The following is a 23,958-nucleotide window of genomic DNA, read 5'->3' on the forward strand; positions in this document are numbered from 1 at the left end:
CACTTTCTTCTCAAGTGCACATGGAACATTCTCCAGGATAGATCACATCTTGGGTCACAAATCAAGCCTCAGTAGATTTAAGAAAACTGAAATCATATCAAGCATCTTTTCTGACCACAATGCTATGAAATTAGAAATGAATTACAGGGAAAAAAATGTAAAAAACACAAACACATGGAGGCTAAACACTACATTGCTAAATAACCAAGAGATCACTGAAGAAATCAAAGAGGAAATCAAAAAATACCTAGTGACAAATGACAATGACAACTATAAGACACTGATGAAAGAAATTAAGGACGATACCAACAGATGGAGAGATATACCATGTTCTTAGATTGGAAGAATCAATATTGTGAAAATGACTATACTACCCAAAGCAATCTACAGATTCAGTGCAATCCCTATCAAATTACCAATGGCACTTCTTATGGATCTAGAACAAAAAATCTTAAAATTTGTATGGAGACACAAAAGACCCCGAATAGCCAAAGCAGTCTTGAGGGGAAAAAAACGAAGCTGGAGGAATCAGACTCCCTGACTTCAGACTATACTACAAAGCTACAGTAATCAAGACAATATGGTACTGGCACAAAAACAGAAACATAGATCAGTGGAACAAGATAGAAAGCCCAGAGGTAAACCCACGTACCTATTGTCAACTAATCTATGACAAAGGAGGCAAGGATATACAATGGAGAAAAGACAGTCTCTTCAATAAGTGGTGCTGGGAAAACTGGACAGCTACATGTAAAAGAATGAAATTAGAACACTCCCTAACACCATACACAAAAATGAACTCAAAATGGATTAGAGACCTAAATGTAAGACTGGACACTATAAAACTCTTAGAGGAAAACATAGGAAGAACACTCTTTGACATAAATCACAGCAAGATCTTTTTTGATCCACCTCCTAGAGTAATGGAAATAAAAACAAAAACAAATGGGACCTAATGAAACTTAAAACCTTTTGCACAGCAAAGGAAACCATAAACAAGAGGAAAAGACAACCCTCAGAATGGGAGAAAATATTTGCAAACAAGTCAATGGACAAAGGATTAATCTCCAAAATATATAAACAGCTCATGCAGCTCAATATTAAAAAAACAAACAACCCAATCCAAAAATGGGCAGAAGACCTAATAGAATTTCTCCAAAGAAGACATACAGATGGCCAAGAAGCACATGAAAGGCTACTCAACATCACTAATTATTAGAGAACTGCAAATCAAAACTACAGTGAGGTATCACCTCACACCAGTTAGAATGGGCTTCATCAGAAAATCTACAAACAACAAATGCTGGAGAGGGTGTGGAGAAAAGGGAACCCTCTTGCACCGTTGGTGGGAATGTAAACTGATACAGCCACCATGGAGAACAGTATGGAGGTTCCTTAAAAAACTAAGAATAGAATTACCAGATGATCCATCAATCCCACTACTGGGCATATACCCAGAGAAAACCACAATTCAAAAAGACACATGCACCCTAATGTTCACTGCAGCACTATTTACAATAGCCAGGTCATGGAAGCAACCTAAATGCCCATTGACAGACGAATGGATAAAGAAGAAGTGGTACATATATACAGTGGAATATTACTCAGCCATAAAAAGGAATGAAATTGGGTCATTTGTTGAGACGTGGATGGATCTAGAGACTGTCATACAGAGTGAAGTAAGTCAGAAGGAGAAAAAGAAATATCGTATATTAATGCATATATGTGGAACCTAGAAAAATGGTACAGATGAACCAGTTTGCAGGGCAGAAATTGAGACACAGATGTAGAGAACAAACGTATGGACACCAAGGGGGGAAAGTTGCGGGGGGGTGGGGGGGGGGGTGGGGGTGTGATGAATTGGGCAATTGGGATTGACACGTATACACTGATGTGTATAAAATTGATGACTAATAAGAACCTGCTGTATAAAAATAAAAAAGAAGAAAAAAAGAAAGAAAGAATGGCCAAAAAAATCCCCAAATTAATAGAAAACACTAATCTACACATCTGAGAAGCTCAAAAACAAATTGGATACAAGATTTGTTTAAAATCCAAAATCATTTACTGTACTAATAAAGGACAGAAACCACATGATCAATAGACAAAAAACATTTGGGAAAAACCAACATCCATTCTAAAAAACTCTCAACAAATTAGGAGTAAAACGGAACTTCTTCAAAGTAATAAAGAACATCTACTGGGACTTCCCTGGTGGTCCAGTGGCTAGGAATGCGCTCCCAATGCAGGGGGCCTGGGTTCAATCCCTGGTCAGGGAACTGGATCCCACATGTCGCATCTAAGACCCAGCACAGACAAATAAAATAAAATAAAAGAACATCTACTAAAAAAATACAGCTAGTTTAAAAAAAAAAAAAGGTTAAGAGATATAGCTGGAGCTCTCCCTAGCAACTCATTTTTATTATATCTATTTGTATACTTGTCCTGACTTGTCAGCTAGAATGTAAGCTCTCAGAGGACAGAGATTGTTTTATTCATTTTATATTTCCTACTTCCAACACAATGATTTATATGTAGAGGGCGTACAACAAATATCTGTATAATACTGCATTCACGAATGCACACACACACACACAGTTGTTTTTGAAATGCAAAGCTCAGGTGACCATATTTTCCAAATCAAAAAAATCAAGATATATGGTCTGAAAAGGTGCAGTATACTTGTAAGGCCAACTGGCCCGAGGCAGGGGAACGCAATTAGACTCACAGGTTGCATCAGAACGAAACTTTCCGGACCACCCAGTTCCAGAAACTGACCTGGACACTCTCCGGACCACCCAGTTCCAGGAACTGACCTGGGGACTTTCCACCTGGCCCAGCCTTCCCGCCTTTCGAGGGGCGGGACTAACGGTCCCAAGACTGATGCGACCCGCACCAGATATTGCCACGATACCCGAAAAGACCACCAAATAAGGAATACCCTGCGCCCTCCCGGGTTCACCACACCCCTTTCCCTTCTTCCCCTATAAATTTTGTTCGCGCCCACACCCGGGCGCGACTTCTCTGGCCCCTTTCTCTCGGGCCAGTGAACCTCGCCTGGGAGCGCTCCCAAATAAAGCTTGTTTAAGCTCTCCTCCGTTTCTTGGTGCCGTTCCTTACAATACTTAGGAGGACCATATGGGTGAATATTTATCTCAGAAAATATTGGATGATAGAATCACTTTAATTACAGTATCCAGTCCAGGGGTTCTTATCCTGTGTTAAATGGACTTAAAAGAATCTCTGAATGGAATTCACTGGCCCTTCAACTTGGAAGGGAATGAAATAACAACTTTATTCTAATATACTGCCAAAATTAAGCATTTTTCCCATTGTGAATGTAGGCAACAAACCACAGAATTAGCAGTACTTTTCACTCTGTCACCAATAGGAATCACAGATATTTTCATACACATTATAGCTGTGGGGTTTCTTGAAATATCTCCTCATTGCTTACATTTCATTAGTTGTTTGACCTGCTTCACGATCTTGATATTTAATATTTAAAGAAAAAGATTACTATGTCACAAGAGTTTTACAAATGTATTTCCGGGCTTCCCTGCTGGCGCAGTGGTTGAGAGTCCGTCTGCCGATGCAGGAGACAGAGGTTCGTGCCCCAGTTCGGGAAGATCCCTACATGACGCGGAGCGGCTGGGCCCGTGAGCCATGGCCGCTGAGCCTGCGCGTCCAGAGCCTGTGCTCCGCAACGGGAGAGGCCACAGCAGTGAGAGGCCCGCGTACCACACACACACACACAAAAAGTATTTCCTGATTGTATTTCAATATTTGTAATGCTATGTATTTTACTTTATTTTATGCATTTAAAAACCTAAAAGATCCATAGCTTTTACCAGACTGTTGAGTGGCACAAAATAGGTTAAGAACCCTCGAGCTAGAAGCAGATTTATGTGAAGCTAATAAAGGTTAAGCTTCAAAGTCCCTTTACCATGCCCTTCCAAGACTCTTCCTAAATTTGTATTCATCATTTTATATTATTTTTCTAAAGAATCCCAGCATTTGTATGTTTCACACCCCATAATACAAAAGTTGGAGTCACCGTGACGTTTAGCCCAGTACCGGGCACATAGGTTTTCCATAATTAATTTTTGGTTGATAGCTTCTGGGAAATTTAAACGATCCTCGAAGTTATCTGGAAATCTTGCAGACCACCGCTTGGCTTCCTCCACTTCCCGAGAGGGATGGGGCAGTGGAGATGGGGTCGGGAAGGAAGGGCCGTGGGATGAGATAGGTTTGGACTAAGGCAAGACAGGGAACAAACCAGTAGGGGGTGGAAGGTGAGAAATGTTTAGGAATAACGGGATTAGTCTCCTTTGGGAATGAGCCCTTTTCCTTGCACGGCTCCTTTGGTTTCGTAGATGCATACATCTGCCCTATCTACCTTGTGAATATTCATTAGCTCCAAACACCGTGAAGAAAGGTCTCTGCTCGGTTATTTGTAGGTAACATTGCTCTTGAGAAACGCCCACTTTAGCGATTTCCCTCACATTCTGAGCTGCTCCCAACGATGTGTGGAAGGGAGTCAGCTTTCTGAGCGTTCCAAGGGATGATTTTCTACACGAAGAAATTCTCCAACAAAACAGACGAGCCAAATCCTTACACCGTGTTCTAACAAGCGCCCAAAAGACGACCTAGAGGGAGGCCGGACCGCGTGGCGGCGGGCGTGTCTGGGGCGAACGCCGGCGGCGGCGGCGGCTCCCGGGGGGATTACCGGCGCTGTGGCGCCAGCCAAGGGGCGGGAGGGCCGCGGCCGAACAAGCCGGTGAGGACGGTAGGGGGCGGGGCTCCGCAGGCGGCCTACTTTTTCGGCCTCCCGCCGGCTGCAGACGAAGAGGGAGGACCCTCGGCACCCTGGGCCTGGAGCGCCGCAGCTTCGCCTCCACCCGGGGCTTCGCCACAGACCCCTTTGTGTTCCTGCCCCCGCCCCGGAGGCTCCCCAGCCGGCGGCGCTGAGTTCCCTCATTGGCTCACCCGACGGCTTCATCGATTGGCTCCCAAGTCGTCCGGCGTGGTGCGCCTCTTCTCGCTACTATTGGTCATCTGAGCTGCTCCTCAGGCCGCCGCGCGCGGTGATTGCCCGGCCGCTCGGAGTCCCTGGAAGCAGTTCCGGGAAACCCCGCGTGCTGCCGGGATCGCGTCTCTGTCCATGAGGGGGGGAGGGGGTGGTGCGCGCGCCATTTCTAGTCGTTTTCAAAGCGCCTCGCGCAGATTCTCACGGGCCCGGCCGTCGGCCCCAGCTCTGCCCCGGTGAGTCTCGCGCCGGCCCGCGGGGGGAGGGGCCGGGAGCCCCGATCCGACCCTACTGGGCCCGGCCGGGGCACGGCGCCTTGTCCCCAGTTTCGTTTTCGCTCCGAGGCCCCGGGGTGGGGGTGGGGATGGGCTGGTGGCGGTTTCAGCCTCGTCCGGCCGCTCAGTTGAGGGCCTGGTCCAGCCGAGGCGCCTCCTCGCCCTCGCTCATCCTCCCCCCGCCCTCCAACCCCCGGCCCGCGGTCCGGCCGGCCCGGCGCTCTCCGCGCAGGCTGCCGGGCCGGGCGCGCTTTTCCCGCCTCCGCCCGCTGTTCCACGCGGCCGGGCCGGGCCGGCGGCCCGGGGCACCCGCGGCCCCATTGCTTCTCCCCGCCGGAGCCGTCTCGCTCCCGTCTCTTCCGGCCTAGCCACGAGTGGGATGTGTTGGTGATTCGGACCGGCATGGGGAGCGGGTGGGCAGAGGGCGGGATGCAAACCCCGGGTGACCTGAGCCGGGAGAAAACTTTTGTGTGAAGCAGAGGCCAAAAGGCTGGTTTGTGTAGGAAGCCTCCCTCCCCTCCCCCATTCTGCATGCTTCTAGTCGAGATTTGAAGGAAAAAATGACTACTAGAGGCCATGAAACTTAGCCTTCGAGCGGCGCCTGAGATACCTAATTCTAAGACTGTCATAGGCGCACTAAATTGGAAAGGCGATTCTTTTTCTTCTGCGGTAGAAACCGTAATTACCAAAATTTAAAACTTGAAGCCACGGGGCTCTTGAAGGGTTCAGTCCTTTCACACTACCTGTTTCAGATTTTTGCTGTCCTCCGGAGGCTGAATTTATGTCTCATGAGTCAGTCGTAGGTTAAGGGCTTGACACTTCCTAAGCCATGAGATAACCGTTAGTCTTCATTTCGTTGGTTCTTTTAAAGCTGGTCTCTTAAATGTGAAGAATTTTCACGAGATGTTCAGAAAAAATCAGGGAGGGGCTAGTGCCAGACTTCCCAAATCTCCCAGGAGTCCTTATTTAAATTTCTACTTTTCGCAAAAAAGTTTAGATCAAATGACTTAAGTCACATTAGTGTATTTGCTGCATCCAGAAATATGGTTTGGCTGTGTGGCATCGTATTGAATACACACAAGCGTTTTAAATGGTCTCATATGACATGAAAGTCTTTTTTTAAATGAGCACATTGTATTTGGCTTGAAGAGAGCTTTTTCCTTGATCCGAAAGGTTTTATTTTCTGGACTCTAATAGTTGTACGTTTTTGTTGTTGTTAAAAGTTTACAGACTATTTTTGTAAATTTCAAACAATTTCAGAATCAACTTGTAGAGAGCCTTTGCAATGAATGGTAGTCATAAATATTTGTCTTGTGCTTAATATGCAACTTGTCTTTTTGCTTTACACATACTTAAAAAAATAGCACCTTAACAGATGTTCGTTGAACTTTTCTGTTAAAATTTGCTTTCTTTCCGTGACTAATAGTATTCCAAGGTGCAATACTGCAAGGGTCTTGTGATACGGAGAACTTCTGAGTTCTCATGATCTTATTTATGGTTGTATTTGCGGGTGGGGGAGCATGGAAAACTCTATGTTCACAAAGATGTTTTGGACTTTAGGGTGCATCTTTATAGAAGTAGGTTGTATTAATCAGTAAACTATTCATCTTAAACTGTAAGTAGTTTCTTGATCAAAAGTGCCAGTTTTGAATGTTTTTGTTTTTGCCAGTTCATCAGAATTTGAGGCTTGCCTTGAGAAACATTTATCCACCCAGCGATTAACCACGGAGTCTGCGTCTGTGTAGACATTAGAGGGTTACTAAGTCTTAATAATGTTTTGTAATCATAAGAAGTCATGATATTGTTTATCCCATTTTCAAAGTAACCCTTTCTGCATTTTCCTCTCTTCCTACCCTGTATTACCTCCTTCTCAGTCTTCCTCCCGTTTCAATTAACTTCAACTAAATATCGGTGGACTTTGAAATGAAGTTGTTTTAAGTCGGAAAACTGCACCTGGTGCATTTGCACAGTGTTTTGATTGGCAGTCTGGAGGTGTGGTTATCTTGCGTATGGGTTTTAGTGCTTTTTAGGAAACTTGTATTTTCTTTATAGCTGACTAGGTATCTTGAGTTTCATCAAGAAAAGTAGGCTTTTCCTTGAAATCCATCTTCATGTCCTTTATTTCAGTATTCGTTGCAGTGTCTTTATTCTGGTGCTTATTACCTTCATCACATTATAATTTCACCACAGACAAATGCATTTTAACTTTAATTCCGTCTTTTGAGGAGATAGTATAGAGACTGGCCTTGTATGGTTTTATTATTTAATCTTTTTCTTCAGGGAGTTGATCCATTTCAGCATTACGTACAGGTTGAACACCCAGAATGATTTGGGTAGGTTAATCTGAGACATCTGACCTAAGTTTATCCTAATTAGGTAATGTTTGTTGAAACTATTTGGAAGAAATTAGTTATCCGTTCTAAAATATGTTTTTTAGGTTTATTTTACTGATATGAAAAATTCAGTATACACTCATGATTTTTTTTTTTAAGAAGCAACCTTAACTGTAGCTCACTTTTTATTTTATGTGGACTTAAAACAATCATTTAGCTTTTAAACCTGGTCATTTTTTCTTTTAAATCTGTGAATGGGAATAGCAAATTAATTTTAGAACAAAAATTAATGTCAAGTTGTGTTTTTTGTTTTAAGTGAGGTGGAGAAAAGCCAAATCACCAGAATGTTGAACTAGAGACAACAGGGCATTTATTTCACACCTATCTTGGATTTGAAGCAGAGCTAGGAAAATTTGAAAGTCCGTGAACCTTAAGTTGTCTGTGGGTGTTCATTCTGTTTTTAAACCAAACTTTTTAAAACTGTGTAAGAATTGAGAGCTTGAGGGGCTTTTTAGGATTTTGTGGTGATTTGTTTATAAGCTCATCAGGACACAACAGCTGCTTTTGTTAATCAGTGATTCTACCTTAAGTAAATTCAAGCCTTTATTTAACCTAGTGTACATGAAGTTCCTTAAATAACACTTCCATGTACATTTTCCATGGTTTTACAGAATTATTATGCAAATTTAGGTCAGATACATCAGAAAAGGCATCATAAAATAATATTTTGATAGAAGTTATTAGCAGCATGTATACAAATTAGTTTAGATAAATCATGCATTGTCCTACAAACTAGTTATTTCTGGCTTAATGTAATATAGCTCCTGAATTTTTTCCAGCAGCATAATAAAATGGCTAATCAGGTGAATGGTAATGCGGTACAGTTAAAAGAAGAGGAAGAACCAATGGATACTTCCAGTGTAACTCACACAGAACACTACAAGACACTGATAGAGGCAGGCCTCCCACAGAAGGTGGCAGAAAGACTTGATGAAATATTTCAGACAGGTATAATATACATTTCTTGTTTCTGACTGGTTATGAAAGTGAGGGCAAACCACTTTGAATTTTATAGACTTTTTTTAAGGTTAAATATTATTGTTTCTGATCTATATAGAGCTGAATGTTACTTTCCCTTCATTGAGGGCATATTGGGTTTGACTTTGATATTCTTATTTCATTATTTCAAAGCCTTCTTAGTGTTGAATATGCAGTCTTAGTTGTTTCAGAACAGTACATCAATTTGTCTTAGATTTACCATCAATTAATATATATGTTTCAGCATATCAAATTTTACATTTTTTCTTAATCTAAATCAGTCATCATTTTGCTTTTACTTTTCTACTTTAGCTTCTTAAAGTGATTGTTAAAACAGCTTAGGTCTGATTAGGTGGCATAATAAGAGGACTAGTTAGACTGTATTGTCTGAAATGATAATAAATGTCAGACTCCTTGAGAGTTTGTGGCCTGTCTAGTTTCTAACAGACAGAAATCCACAACTCTCAGTAATTTGGAAGTTTGTTTGGTTTGTAACAGCTGCTTTTTTTTTTCTTTCTTTCTTTTTTTTTAAATCTAGGAGTCCCATGGTTAAGTGCTTAAGGAAATTTGAACATTTTAATATGGTGGTTGTAAGTGGTTTGAAGTTCTAAAGAGGGAGAGAAATATATCCCCTTAGGAAGTGTTGTTCATAAATAAATGTGTCCTCCCCCTTTGGGGCCATAGATGGAAACTTTCTTCCTCTGTGTTTTGTGTGCCTATCCAGATTCTGGGAGAGAGAATTGAACTGTCTCACAAACGTGTCTTAAGTACTGTAGTAACAAATATCTGGGGTTTTTTTGTCCTTAAAACATTTTTTTTTTTTTTAATCTGAGAAGCTCAAGATAATTTTAGACGTTAAAATGACTTCTCAGAATGACTCCTGGGTGATGGTCCCATTTGAAAATCAGTCCTCAGGAACTTTCTGTGACATTCTGCCATATAGAGAATTGGCAGTGATCTGCTTCGAGATACTCTCTTGTAGAGTGTTCTGTTACTGATAAGAGGCTGATGGTTTGGGTGTAGGGTTCGATTGACAGAATGGACTGATGGGTATCCTGAGTTGTGGCTTTGGGTGGTGATATGGAATATTCAAGTAAGGAAACTCCAGTTATTTAGGCATGCTCATTTTGAGTTCTTAAAACAAATCATGGCAACATTTTTTTAAAAGTAACCTCGCAAGTGACAGTATTTATTATGGAGTAAAGTTCATTTTGGCTTTACCAAAATGGAGTCACTTTTGATGTTAGTTCATATGGATTTGGGGGTTTTAATCTGCCAAATATTTCCATTTTACTTTGGATCAATTCTGAAATATATTGAGAAATATAAAGTTTAACAGACTTAAGAAATTATACTTAAACTTAGTAACTGTTCTGTGTGCAGTTAAATATACTGTATATATATATAGAATGCAGCGTATGTATTTTCTGTATAGTTTGCTCGTTAAGTCCACAGTAAAGTCCTTTTAATGCCATTTGCAAAAATTGTAATTGACAGTGTTGTGAATGCCACAGCATCTTTTAAAATCTCATTGTGACGCTTATGAAGAACAAAAAAATGCCTTAAAATATGACTTTCAGAATTGATTAATCAAGCTGCACTGGCATTTATAGAAAAGTTTAAAATTATGCCTTTCCACATTCTGACTGCAGCAAAGTAGATGTTCAGATAAATAGATGAATTTCATTTTATCTTAGGTGTTAAGGAGGGAAAGCCTGTGACACTTTTTGGAGAGTGGAAAGAATTACTTAGTAAAAGAGGTTCTCTTATTTTTTTTGCCCACTTCTTGTGTGGTTAGCAATAACTCCAACAGTGCATGTAATTTGAAGGTTGCTCCTTGGGAAATACAGTGTGTTCTTATCACCCTAACATATCTTGTTATATTAATGCTTAATCTGTAGTACAATGTGTACATCAGATTTAACTTCCGGAACTTAAACGTTTTGGGGAGTGGGAAATGGGGTTAGGATTTTTTTGGTTTTTTGGGGGATATGGGGATTGAAATTTATGTTTATAGGTGTTGACATTTTATCTTTTGTTTTTATATTTGTACTCTTGACCTTTATAGTATTTGTATAGCTGCCTATATGCATATAGTTAAATGAAAATGTAGTTAGTGATAGTATTGAATATAACAATTCTTGATTAAACACTGATAGCACAGTTTAGATTATCCCCTTTGTTGCAATAATGTTACCCCTTTTCAATTTAATTTTTAGGATTGGTAGCTTATGTCGATCTTGATGAAAGAGCCATTGATGCTCTCAGGGAATTTAATGAAGAAGGAGCTCTATCTGTACTACAGCAGTTCAAGGAAAGTGACTTATCACATGTTCAGGTAAGGTCATTATTCAGAAATGTCTTTGAACAACTAATGATCTGAAATTATTTTACTGTTACTTTTTTTCCTGTGGAGGAGTGGTATTTTTGTTTCTGACTACTTCTGCTTCCTTTAAAAAATTAGCTTAAAGAAAAAATGATCTACATGGCAGAGAGTTTTCAGAAACACAAGCATAAAGTAAAAGTCTCCCACTCCTTTAATATTTTTGGATTATGTGGTCCTGTTTTATTATCTTGGAGGGAAATAATGTTGGTGGGAGAAATAGATTCAGGACACCTGGCAAAATAGCCCAGATACATTTAAATATCAACCAATGGAAGACTGTTTTGCCAGTTTAGCAGGTAAGCTCCCCGGAGGTCTTGTGTGTGTTAACTGCTGTCTGTTCCAGTCTGGCATGTAACAACCAGTCTGCAAATATTCTGCAAAATGAGTAAATATTTTGTTAAAATTCTGGTCTTCTGAAATTTAAATTTAATTATGTATTTGACCCGTCATCAATTCCTGGTGATTCTTTTTCATTGAATTACTTGGCTGTTCTAGAACAAAAGTGCATTTTTATGTGGAGTTATGAAGACCTACAGGCAAAGGGAGAAACAGGGGAGCAAGGTGCAAGAGTCTACAAAGGGACCCGATGAAGCAAAGATCAAGGTAAAACTTGACTTGGATAGTTGTAGTGAAATTAAATTTAATTGAGATCAAATGCTTCTTTTCATGTTTCCTAGAAACAGTTTTTTTTTTTTTTTTGCGATACGCGGGCCTCTCACTGTTGTGGCCTCTCCCGTTGAGGAGCACAGGCTCCAGATGCGCAGGCTCAGCGGCCATGGCTCACGGGCCCAGCCCCTCCACGGCATGTGGGATCTTCCCGGACGGGGGCACAAACCCATGTCCCCTGCATCGGCAGGCAGACTCTCAACCACTGCGCCACCAGGGAAGCCCTAGAAACAGTTTTTATTGCACGTAAAAAAAAAAAAAAAGAAAGAAAGAAAAAGAAAAACTAGTGTTTGGAAATGAGATAATTTAGGGAAAATTACATAAGAAGAATTTTAGGGGCAGACATTTAATTGTATGTTTGGTGAAAATTCCTAAACGTACTCTCCCTTATTCCTTGTTCTTTTGGCTATGAATGACATATTTATTGATACTTCCAATAATAGTTTTTTAGATTGATTCAATCATGTCTCTTCAGTTTCTTTCCAAGTATTTTGTGTCTTTTTTCTTGCTGAAGACGTGGTTTTTTGTTTTTGTTTTTTCTTACCGGCATGCGGGCCTCTCACTGCTGTGGCCTCTCCCATTGCGGAGCACAGGATCCAGATGTGCAGGCCCAGCAGCCATGGCTCACGGGCCCAGCCGCTCCGTGGCATGTGGGATCTTCCCGGACCGGGGCACAAACCCGTGTCCCCTGCATCGGCAGGCGGACTCTCAACCACTGCGCCATCGGGGAAGCCTTGAAGAGGTGTTTTAATAACTGCTTTCCTCCTTCTCAGTTTTTATTTACTTCAGTTTCTTTGTTTGTAAACTGGGAACAGTAATAGTACCTACCTCATGAAGTGTGAAGGTTAAAGGAATTAAGATACGCAAAGTGCTTAGAGTAATGCCTGGAATGTAGCGAGAACAGTGTAACTATGAGCCATTATTATTATTACTATTATTATTTAGATAAACTGCAAGGTGAATATAGGGCTTTTAGTAAAAGAATTAAATGGATATTGATGTTTTGCTTCAGTGATAGACTTTTGAGTTTGAAATAGTTAATTTATTTAATGTTTAAGTTTGTACAGTTTTACATTTTAGACAAGAAATATAATATAGTTTTTATCATGTAACTAGCTTATATAAAGCTCCTTTGTACCTTTTTTCCCTCATCTGTAAAATGGCACAGTCCCATTCTTATATCTTTTAACTAAGAGATGAAAACTCTATTTGCTGTAATGGTTGTTTTTTAAAAACTTATTGCTGTTCATTGGATAGATCTGTATTATTTTCCTAAAGCTGGCTATTTGCTCTTGAGAAGGTGCATATTATATATGTAATATGTGTATGTTACATATTATACAAGTAATGTATAATATGTAATAAGTTTTGTGTGTATTCTATATTACATGTATTTCTGTGGTTAAAATAGTCAAAGGTAGGAGAATGGAGAGTCTAAGGTAACTGGAATCCCGGGGTTCCTCCAGAGATATGTTTGAAAACTATTGAACTTGGTGATGTCTAAAGTCTCTTGCTGCTCTGACATGCTGTGATTTTAAAAACCTGAAGTGTAAAATTCTCCTTTCTAGGTAGATTCCATTTCTTTTTTTTCCATGTGTCTTTGTTCTGTAGGCCTTTCATATGAACACAAACCCTTAAGGGCAAGGACATTATCTTCTTTTCTGTGATTCCTCTTAATACCTAATATAATGTGAGGAAGGTTGGAAATCAGGAAACATAGTTTGTTTTTTGAAACCTGAGAGTATATTCATTTGGTAATTGCCAGATGTTTTGAGTCTGTGCTGTATGAGAAATGGTCTGGTTTTTATGGAGCTTATGGTATAGTAGGAGTACAAAACAACAGGATAAAACAAAATAAAGGTTAAATTATTTGAGTACAGTAGAAAGAGTAGGACGATGTGAGAAATAGTAAATTAGAGAAGTTGCATAAAGAGCTAGGACTTCTGCTTTTTTTAAGGATAGAGAACTTTGTTAGTTGTATTATGAATTTATTATTGTCAGTATGATACGGACTCTCAAATCACTTTGATATCCTTTAATGCCAGCATCCTCACTGGAATACAACATTTCCACAATGTTCTTTAAAGGGGATAGAGAACATTTCATTTGAAAAGAGTCACTGGATGTAAGTATGCTACGTAAAGGGAGCAAATAAGGAAAAAAATCTAATTGACATAGAGGGGGTGCAAAATGAGGAATACTGTGGTACATAAGTATGAATAGGTAGCTTGGGGTCAGCTTATGTTGAAGTTTTAGTAATCCTGTCCCCTTTTTACTGTTCTCATAACAAAAAAGTGATGTGTACTTGGAGACTTAACTTGCCTGCAACTCTTTCCATTAAATGTATGGAAAGGAGAAGTAAAAGTCAACACATGTGAGAGGAACCAGTGTGAACTTTGTGATTTTTTTCCCCCTAACTAAAATACGTAACCTAAGATGTTAGGGTACCTTTTGGAAAAGATTTATATTTTTGATTTGTGTGTGTATGATATTTAATATTCAACTATAAATAATTATGTGTAATTAATTATCTTTAGGCCTTGCTTGAGAGGACTGGTTATACCCTGGATGTAACCACAGGACAGAGGAAGTATGGTGGTCCTCCACCAGACAGTGTGTACTCTGGCATGCAACCTGGAATTGGAACAGAAGTAAGTGTTCTTCAGCTGTTCGCTGAAATCTTTCCAGTTTGTAAATAATTCTACCTATTGTATGATAGGGGGAAAAATTGATTTTTTTCAAAGAGCTATTATTATTTTTTTGGATATCCATCTGTATTTTGCTGCCATCATAAGTAGGGATAATCATGTGACTGGTAGATACCCAAACACTTTGTAAAGGAATGTAGAGTTTTTGGAACTGGCTACTAAAACTATGCAACTAACAACACACCATTTTAGGTCCTTGGGGTGAGGTTATTAAGGAGAAACAATTGCTTTATTCTGTTTTATGTCAGGAATTTTGAATGGTGCTTGTCCTCCCTCCTTGACCCTCCCCTTCATCACATAGAAGATACTCAGTGTTCACAGAGAGGCTTATTGAAGGGAGTGGGTTGCACAAGGGAAGGATGTAGAATCAGATAAAAGGTTGAGCACATTGGTCTATACTTGAACAAAGAAGGAATCCGTCCTCCATCTGTGTTTTCATGAAGGTCTCTTCATATACCTTTGTGCTATAGCCTATTCTAATCCTTTAAATGGAAAAAACTGTGTGCCAGAAGGTAAGCCCTGTTACTGCATGGACCTTTTCTGTTTGGTGTCTATTTAGTGCCTAGCATAGTGCCAGGAGTATAGTAGGCACACAGTATTTGACAAATAATTGGTTATGGTTTTTTTCTTTGAGTACTGTAATCCTGACTTCGTAACTTAAAATTTAAACTAGGTTAAATGATAATCTTACAGGATTTTCTTTAAAACAAAGTGATGGCAGTAGCTTCCTTAGGTGACGATGTCAGTTAAAATATTTAGGTGGTATTGTTATGTATCTCCTACTTATATTAGAATTCTAAGAAATCTTAAAACTTTACTCAAACGTTGTCAATGGCACCCTTCTAAAAGCTGAAACTTAACTTTTCAGGTAGCCAGAAGCAAAGATTATTATTTCTGGTTTGTGAATCGATAAATAAAGACATCACCATTTAACATAACACTTTAGATGTATATCAGAGCTAATTCTAATTATGTTCTCTGTATGTAGAATGTTCTCTGTATGTAAATGTTTACAGTTATTGGTCTTTGTTCCCTGAACTTCTTTTATACGTTATTACAATTAGTGTTCTGTTTCTTAATATTTAACATTATTAAAAGGGCTCTAAGCATTTTTGGTTTTTGTGATACCTGTATCAGCTACATATGTTTGTTTTGAGTCTCAAAAAACTACTGTAAATTACTTAATGCTATATAATTATTAATAGAGTTGGGATTGGGACTCTAAACCATCTACATTCCTTACAGGAGAAAGTGTCATTGAAACAGTATACAAGTGAATGATATCTTTAGCCTTTCACTCACTTTTGTCCTCTCATTAATTCCCCTCTACCATCCTTTATCTTTAATGTTCTATTTATGTCGTGACCCTTTAAAACCTACATTTATATATATTTTTAAACAGTATTGGAAATATAGTTCAGCTTTCTTACAGGGACTCCTACACCATATGTATTTTTTTCTAATGGTTTTAAATTTTGTTCCTGGCATCAGGATTTTTTTTTCCCTTACCTTAAGCCCTCATATAAAATGAATAAAAATGGCATTGATGCTTTGCCTTTTTTCTTGTTCTTGAGGCAGCTTGAAACACTTCCAAGAGGAGAATACATTTTGAAAAAGTTATCTGTAGTGTACCATGTGATATCCTTATCAATGATTGCTACATTTTCTTAGTTTTGTTTCTTTGACTAATTATAAAATCCTTAGGAGTAAAAATTGTTTGTGTCATATGGTTCTGTTCTTCACAATGTCGAGTATAACCTGGTGTAAAATTAGTTGGTTGTATCTATCTCATAATTATAGAAATAAACTTTTTTTATTAGATTGGTTTCATTAATGAGCTCTTTAATGGAAACTTGTTTTATCTTTGCTTTATGTAGATAAGGAAGGAGTTTGCTAGTACTTTAAGATTTCACTGGAAGTATTTGAACAATTTAATAAAGTGAACTTTTGAGTATCCAATTAGAAACAAATAGTATGCTAATTGTAAAATATGTATACATTCTCTTATATTGCACTCCCTGTTTAGCAGAAAGATGTGTTTTTCTATATGTTAGATATCATTACATACAGCAGATATGGTTGCAGCAAAAATCCCTATATGAGATCACCAGCCTAAGCCACTCTTGTCAAGCAGTTTGTTGCAATAAGAGTGCAGTGTAAAAGTTTGGATTTCTCCCTTAAGTTTAGATTTCATGAGATTTGGCCTGTATGTTTTGAAAATTAAAGTTTTTAACATACTGGGTTGATGATAGGTTTGGTACATAATTGGTTTTAATTGGTGTCATATTGATGCTCTAAGGTTTGGGGTTTTGTTCTTTTATGGTTCATTACAGTTACTAAAAATTATTATTAGCTCTTTCTTTTAATGTTTTATTTTATTTATTTATTTTTATTTTTGGGTTTTGTTCTTTTATGGTTCATTACAGTTACTAAAAATTATTATTAGCTCTTTCCTTTAATGTTTTATTTTATTTATTTATTTTTATTTTTGGCTGTATCGGGTCTTCGTTGTGGCACTCGGGCTCTTCGTTGCAGTGCGCGGGCTTCTCTCTAGTTGTGGCGTGTGGGTTTTCTGGCTCTAGTTGTGGTGAGCGGGCTCCAGGGTGTGTGGACTCTGTAGTTTGCGGCACTTGGGCTCTCTAGTTGAGGCGTGCGGGCTTAGTTGCTCCACAGCATGTGAGATCTTAGTTTCCCAACCAGGTATCTAACCCACGTCCCCTGCATTGGAAGGCGGATTCTTAACTACCGGACCACCAGGGAAGTCCCCCAAAATTATTATTAGCTCTTGACTGAGGAAGTTGAAATTAGGGTCAGTACATGAGACTGACATTATTAAAATTAAGCTATGAGAAGACTACGAGGTTTTATCTTTGGATAAAATCTACTGTAAAGGGCTTCCCTGGTGGTGCATTGGTTAAGAATCTGCCTGCTAGTGCAGGGGACACAGGTTCAAGCCCTGGTCCGGGAAGATTCCACATGCCGTGGAGCAACTCTAGAACCCAAGAGCCACAACTACTGAAGCCCACGTGCCTAGAGCCCGTGTTCCACAGCAAGAGAAACCACCACAATAAGCCCGCACACTGCAACAAAGAGTAGCCCCTGCTTACTACAACTAAAGAAAGCCCAAGCACAGCAACGAAGACCCAATGCAGCCATAAATAAATAAATAAAAATCTACTGTAAATTAACCCTATAAGTGAGTACTCATTAATGGACATAGTTGCTAAGCATTGACCTTGAGATGAGAAATACACAAGAATGATAAGTACCAATTTTGAACTGCGTTTTTTTTTTTTAGTGTGCCTTGGCTCTCAGACTTAGTCTGGTTATAGTATCTTTGTATCCTTTTTTTCCCCTTTTGTATAGTATAGTATCCTTTTTTTCCTTTTTCTTCCAGTTTTATTGAGAAATACTTGACATACAGCACTATATAAACTTAAGATGTACAGCATAATGGTTTCACATACATCATGAAATGATGACCACACTAAGTTTAGTGGGTGTCCATCATTTCATAAAATTAAAGAAATAGAAAAAAGTAATGATTTTTCCTTGTGATGAGAACTCTTAGGATTTACTCTCTTAGCAACTATCTTATATAACATACAGCCGTGCTAATTATATTATGTTGTACATTATATCCCGAGTACTTATAACTGGAAGTTTGTACCTTTTGACTACCTTCATCTAGTTCATCCTCTCCTCAACCCCGCCTCTGGTAACCACAGATTAATCTCTTTTTCTATGAGTTTGTTTGTTTTTGAAGTATAGTTGTCTTTCAACACTATGTTAGTTCCAGGTGCACAACACAGTAATTTGATATTTCTGTAGTTTCAAAATGATTACCATGATAAGTCTAGTTACCATGTGTCACAGTATCTTTGTATTCTTCAGCTGGTATTGTAACACTGTTTTAATTTGTTTCCATTGATAAATGTAATCTCTATGGAGATCATGTCTATGTAATAAACTCTCGTTTAAAGAGCATAGCACTGATGATCTGTGGAGGAATTCAAAGGAAATGGTAGATTGGGATGTAACTCTTTGGTGTATTAGCTAGTTGAAGTGTTAAAGAACCAGTGTATTTAACAGACCTGTAAGTATATGACTTTGTAGCATCTGACTTGAATTACATATAAAGAAAAGCTGCTGTGTTTGCAGAATAGTGAATAGGAGCTGGATAATGGAACAACCCTAGTAGATAATCAAAAGACACTGTTGAGGGACTTCTCTGGTGGTCCAGTGATAAAGAATCCGCCTTCCAATGCAGGGGACGCGGGTTCGATCCCTTTTTGGGGAACTAAGATCCCACATGCAGTGGGGCAACTGAGCCCCACGCCTCAGCTACAGAGCCCGAGTGCCGCAAACTACAGAGTCCACGCACCCTGGAGCCTGTGTGCCACAACAAAGAGCGCGCACCGCAACGAAAGATCCCGTACCCGTCAACGAAGACTCCCTGCGTGCTACAACTAGGACCCTACACAGCCCCCCCCCAAAAAAAAAGAAAAAAGAAAAAAAAAGACACTGTTGAGCTGTCTGGTTACTTCTGTTGATTCCTTCCAGAGTCTCAGAGGGCTTCCTCTATTACTGTTGAAGTAATGAGTGGATAGATGATAGACAGCCAAAACTTTCAAAGCCTTAATGCCTCGTGAGTAAAGGAAGAACTGTTGTTAGGGTATTCACTAGATTCTGTTGGTCCTGGAGGGGGAGGATTAACCTGCACATGATTGAGTGGTTACTCTGAACAGCTCATATGGAGCCAGAATGACTCAACAAGTAATAAAAGGAAAACATTTATGTTGCATTTTAGTTAATTAAAAATTGAGCTTAAAAACTTTAAAAAGAGTGATCTTAGTTTTTGAATACTATTTATTTTCAGCCTTTTTAAGTTCTTTTAATGTCCTAAGTTAAATTGATCTTGAAATGAGACCATCTCCTATTTCTCAAACAAATCAGTATTTTTGGCATGTTTCTTCATGGACCTCAGTGATTATAATATTGGGCACTTTGTTAACCATAGGTTTGTGGATGTTTCTTTTATTTATATTTTTAATTTTATTTTTTTTTGTTTTGGCCGTGCCTCGGGCCATGTGGGATCTTAGTTCCCCGACCAGGGATCAAACCCATGCCCCCTGCAGTAAAAGCATGGAGTCCTAACCACTGGACCACCAGGGGGTTCCCTGATGTTTCTTTTAAAGTAGAACAGTATTCTTATGGAAAAGTTGTAAGTTGGGCTTCTAACATTCAAATGATAATTTAGAGTATGAGGAGCTTGCTGTTACGAATTCTTTCTGTAAGGTAATCATTAAATTGCTTTTCCTGAAAATACAGATTTTTTTCATTTTAGATATGCTTAATGAAGCAAACCTGAATGGTTCTAAAAATATAGACATGTGTTATGAAAGAAGTATAATAATCTGACACTTAGCTTCCTCACTTAGGTGTGTTCAACTATTTTTTTTTTTTTAATTTATTTTTGGCTGCGTTGGGTCTTTGTTGCTGCCTGCGGGCTTTCCCTAGTTGGGGTGAGCGGGGGCTAATCTTTGTTGCAGTGCGTGGGCTTCTCATTGCGGTGGCTTCTCTTGTTGCGGAGCATGGGCTCTAGGCACGCGGGCTTCAGTAGTTGTAGCTCACGGGATCTAGAGCGCAGGCTCAGTAGTTGTGGCGCACTGGTTTAGTTGCTCCGCGGCACGTGGGATCTTCCTGGACTAGGGCTCGAACCCGTGTCTCCTGCATTGGGAGGCAGATTCTTAACCACTGCGCCACCAGGGAAGCCCCTCAACTGTATTTTCATAGTGCCACTGCATGTGCTTTCTTTGCTTTTGCCTGTATTTGTAATGGGTAGGGAGAAAATATGGATGGTGAATGATGTAATTATGAAGCACAACTGCGTTATGTTAATAGAAACAATGTAAAGCAGAATTTTCTTCCCAGAACAGTTTTAAAATACTCAAATACAGATATTCTCAAATTTAAAAATATTCAAACCAGGCTAGGCCTAGTGTGGCCAGAGAACCTAGCCACACCAAAAAATACATTTCAAAATTAATACCAATTACTCTTGTGTATCTTTTGTTTCAGTATACCTTTTAGCAGTAGCTTTTTTTTTTTTTTTTTTAAGTGCTGTGCCCTGTTAATGAATGCTGATTTATAGAGTTGATAATGTTGTAGGGTGATATGGCTGAAGCTAGTGAGAAGTGGTCAGATTCTGGATAATTTGAAAGCATATCTAACAGGATTTATTGATGAGTTGGATATGGAGATATGAGAGAAAGGAACCAAAGATGACTTTAAGACTCATGACCTGAGCGGCTAGAAGGATGGAATTGCCATTTGTTGAAATGAGGAAGGCTATAGAGAAGAGCAAATTAGCGGGATTGAAAGATAGTAGTTCAGTTCTGGACATGTTATGGGTTAGATGTCTCTTAGACATCCAGATGGAGCTGTTGAGTGAGCAGTTGCTTATATCATGGAGTTCATAGGAGAATTCTGGCTGGAGATTATAAATGTGGGAGGCATAAGCATCTAGATGGATTTAAATATATATATATATATATATATTTATTTATTTATTTATTTATTTTTGGCTGCCTTGGGTCTTAGTTGTGGTGTGCAGGCTTCTCTCTAGTTGTGGCATGCAGGCGCCAGAGTGTGTGGGCTCTGTAATTCCGGCACGCAGGCTCTCTGGTTGTGGCACACAGGCTCTAGAGTGTGCGGGCTCAGTAGTTGCAGCACGGGCTTAGTTGCCCTGCGGCATGTGGGATCTTAGTTCCCCGACCAGGGATCGAGCCTGCATCCCCTGCATTGGAAGGCGGATTCTTAACCACTGGACCACCAGGGAAGTCTCTAGATGGTATTTTAAAACCATGAGTTTGGGCTTCCCTGGTGGCGCAGTGGTTGAGAATCTGCCTGCTAATGCAGGGGACACGGGTTTGAGCCCTGGTCTGGGAGGATCCCACGTGCCGCGGAGCAACTAGGCCCGTGAGCTACAACTGCTGAGCCTGTGTGTCTGGACCCTGTGCTCCACAACAAGAGAGGCTGCGATAGTGAGAGGCCCGCACACTGCGATGAAGAGTGGGCCCCACTTGCCACAACTAGAGATAGCCCTCACACAGAAACGAAGACCCAACACAGCAAAAATAAATAAATTAATAAAAACTCCTACCCCCAACATAAAAAAAAAAAACATGAGTTTGGTTGTGTCACCAAGGAAGTGTGTGTAGCTAGAGAAAAGGTCTAAGATCTGATTCCTGCAGCCCTTCAACATTTAGAGTTTGGGGAGACAAGGAGCAACTAGCAAAGGGGACTGAGAAGAAAGAGCCAATGAGGTAAGAAAAACCAGGAGTGGGGTGTCCCAGAAGTCAAGTGAAGAAAGTTTTCATAGAAGGAAGAATGGTGAATTATATTAAACTTCCCAAGTAAGATGAGGACTAAGAATTGACATTTGATTGTGACAGCATTGATGGCATTAATGACTTTGATTGGAATGGTGGTAAAAGCCAGATTTGGAGAAGATTCAAGAGACCAAGGAGATGAGAAATTTGAGGCAGCAAGTATATATGGCTCTTTTGAGCAGTTTTGCTACAAAGGGTAGCAGAGAAACAGGGCAATAGCTAGACGGTGTTATAATCAAGATATATTCTTTATTTTTTATTTACTTATTTTTTTTGCGGTACACGGGCCTCTCACTGTTGTGGCCTCTCCCGTTGCGGAGCACAGGCTCCGGACACGCAGGCTCAGCGGCCATGGCTCACGGGCCTAGCTGCTCCGCGGCATGTGGGATCTTCCCGGACCGGGGCATGAACCTGTGTCCCCTGCATCGGCAGGTGGACTCAACCACTGCGCCACCAGGGAAGCCCCTATTTTTTATTTTAATTTAAATTTTAAGGGAGAAATTATAACATACTATGTGCTGATAGGAATGATCCATGTATAAAGGGGGAAATTGATGGTAAAATTGTTGCCGGACCAAGTGTCCTTGAGTAAGAAAGAAAGGACGGGATCTAGTGCGTAAGTTACAGTATGAGGTAGATGTTCATTCATATATTCATTCAAAGATGAGCAGCTGTTGTGTCCCTGGCACTGTGTTCAGTGCTGGGAATAAAATGAGGATCAAGATGTGGGCTCTCTGCTCACATGGAAATTGAACCCTCTTGCTAATGTTATTCCCAGATAAGGATCTTGAGACTCACTGATTGAGAAACTTGCTCAAGGTAAATAAAATGTAGATTTGAATCCCACATAACTAAAAACTCACTGTTTCTCAAATTCTCCCTACCTTTAAGCTATCACCCTACTACACCAAGCCACCATCATCCCTTGCCGTATTAAGCTGACTGGTCAGCCTGTTTTTCCATACAGTCCACTTTCTATCCAGCTGCCAGAATATTCCTTTTTTTTCTTTTTCTTTTTTTAAAATTAATTTTATTTTTGGCTGCGTTGGGTCTTGGTTGCTGTGCGTGGGCTTTTCTCTAGTTGTGGCGAATGGGGGCTACTCTTCGTTGCAGTGCGTGGGCTTCTCACTGCGGTGGCTTCTCCTGCTGTGGAGCACGGGCTCTAGGTGCGCGGGCTTCAGTAGTTGTGGCTCGCGGGCTCTAGAGCGCAGGCTCAGTAGTTGTGGTGCACAGGCTTTGTTGCTTCTCGGCATGTGGGATCTTCCCTGACCAGGGCTCGAACCCATGTCCCCTGCATTAGCAGGCGAGTTCTTAACCACTGTGCCACGAGGCAGGCCCCAGAATATTCCTTTTAGAACATAAGTAATACCCAGTTATTTGTCTGCTCAAATCCTCTGTCTTCCTAAGAAATAAAACTCAAACTTCTAACCATGGTTTAACTTAATCTGGCTCTTGTTCTCTCTTCCCCATCACTGTCTCCTGTGTGGACATTTTATTTTATTTTAATTTTTAAAAATAAATAAGTATTTATTTATTTGGTTGCACCAGGTCTTAGTTGCAGCTGGTGGCCTCCTTAGGTGTGGCATGCAAACTCTTAGGTGTGGCATGCAAACTCTTAGTTGCGGCATGCATGTGGGATCTAGTTCCCTGACCAGGGATCAAACCTGGACCCCCTGCATTGGGAGCGCAGAGTCTTACCCAGTGCGCCACCAGGGAAGTCTCAGATCTTTTATTTTAATCACTGGCCTGTTTGCTGTTCTTCAGATATGTCAGTTGTACTCCCCATCTTTTTGTACTTGTTCCATCACCTTAGAATGCTCTTTCCTCAGATTTTTACTTAATTTTCTCTCTTAGGTCTCAGTTCAAATTCACCTTTTCAGGGAGGCCCTTCTATTAAAATACAGCCTCTTCTTCCTTTATCCCTTTTCTTTGCTTTTAAAAAAAAATATTTGTTTATTTGGCTGCGCCAGGTCTTAGTTGAGGCTCACAGGACCTTCTTTTTTTTTTTTAGTTGCGGCATGTGGGATCTTTTACTTGTGGCATGCAAACTCTTAGTTGCTACATGCATGTGAGATCTAGTTCCCTGACCAGGGATCGAACCCGGGCCCCCTGCATTGGGAATATGGAGT

At 40.0% G+C, this 23,958-nt stretch overlaps 1 protein-coding gene across 7 annotated transcripts in view; it reads left to right on the forward strand.

Moving 5' to 3' along the window:
• Positions 1 to 5,116: 5,116 nt before the first annotated feature.
• HNRNPR (heterogeneous nuclear ribonucleoprotein R) overlaps positions 5,117 to 23,958 on the forward strand; it is a 35,627-nt gene continuing 16,785 nt past the window's right edge. Inside the window, exons 1-5 of one of the 7 annotated variants that reach the window (XM_007459185.1) lie at positions 5,117 to 5,265; positions 8,480 to 8,645; positions 10,895 to 11,013; positions 11,557 to 11,664; positions 14,265 to 14,378. In XM_007459185.1, the coding sequence (XP_007459247.1) occupies positions 8,489 to 8,645; positions 10,895 to 11,013; positions 11,557 to 11,664; positions 14,265 to 14,378 (498 nt within the window). In that variant the 5' untranslated portion in view covers positions 5,117 to 5,265; positions 8,480 to 8,488. Of the gene's footprint in view, positions 5,266 to 8,479; positions 8,646 to 10,894; positions 11,014 to 11,556; positions 11,665 to 14,264; positions 14,379 to 23,958 lie in introns of those variants that run through there. The other 6 variants (XM_007459188.1, XM_007459191.1, XM_007459187.1 and 3 more) reach the window with 6 other exon arrangements.

Source organism: Lipotes vexillifer, unplaced genomic scaffold (genome assembly GCF_000442215.2).
Source record: "Lipotes vexillifer unplaced genomic scaffold, Lipotes_vexillifer_v1.1 scaffold496, whole genome shotgun sequence".
Classification (NCBI taxonomy): Eukaryota; Metazoa; Chordata; class Mammalia; order Artiodactyla; family Lipotidae; genus Lipotes; species Lipotes vexillifer.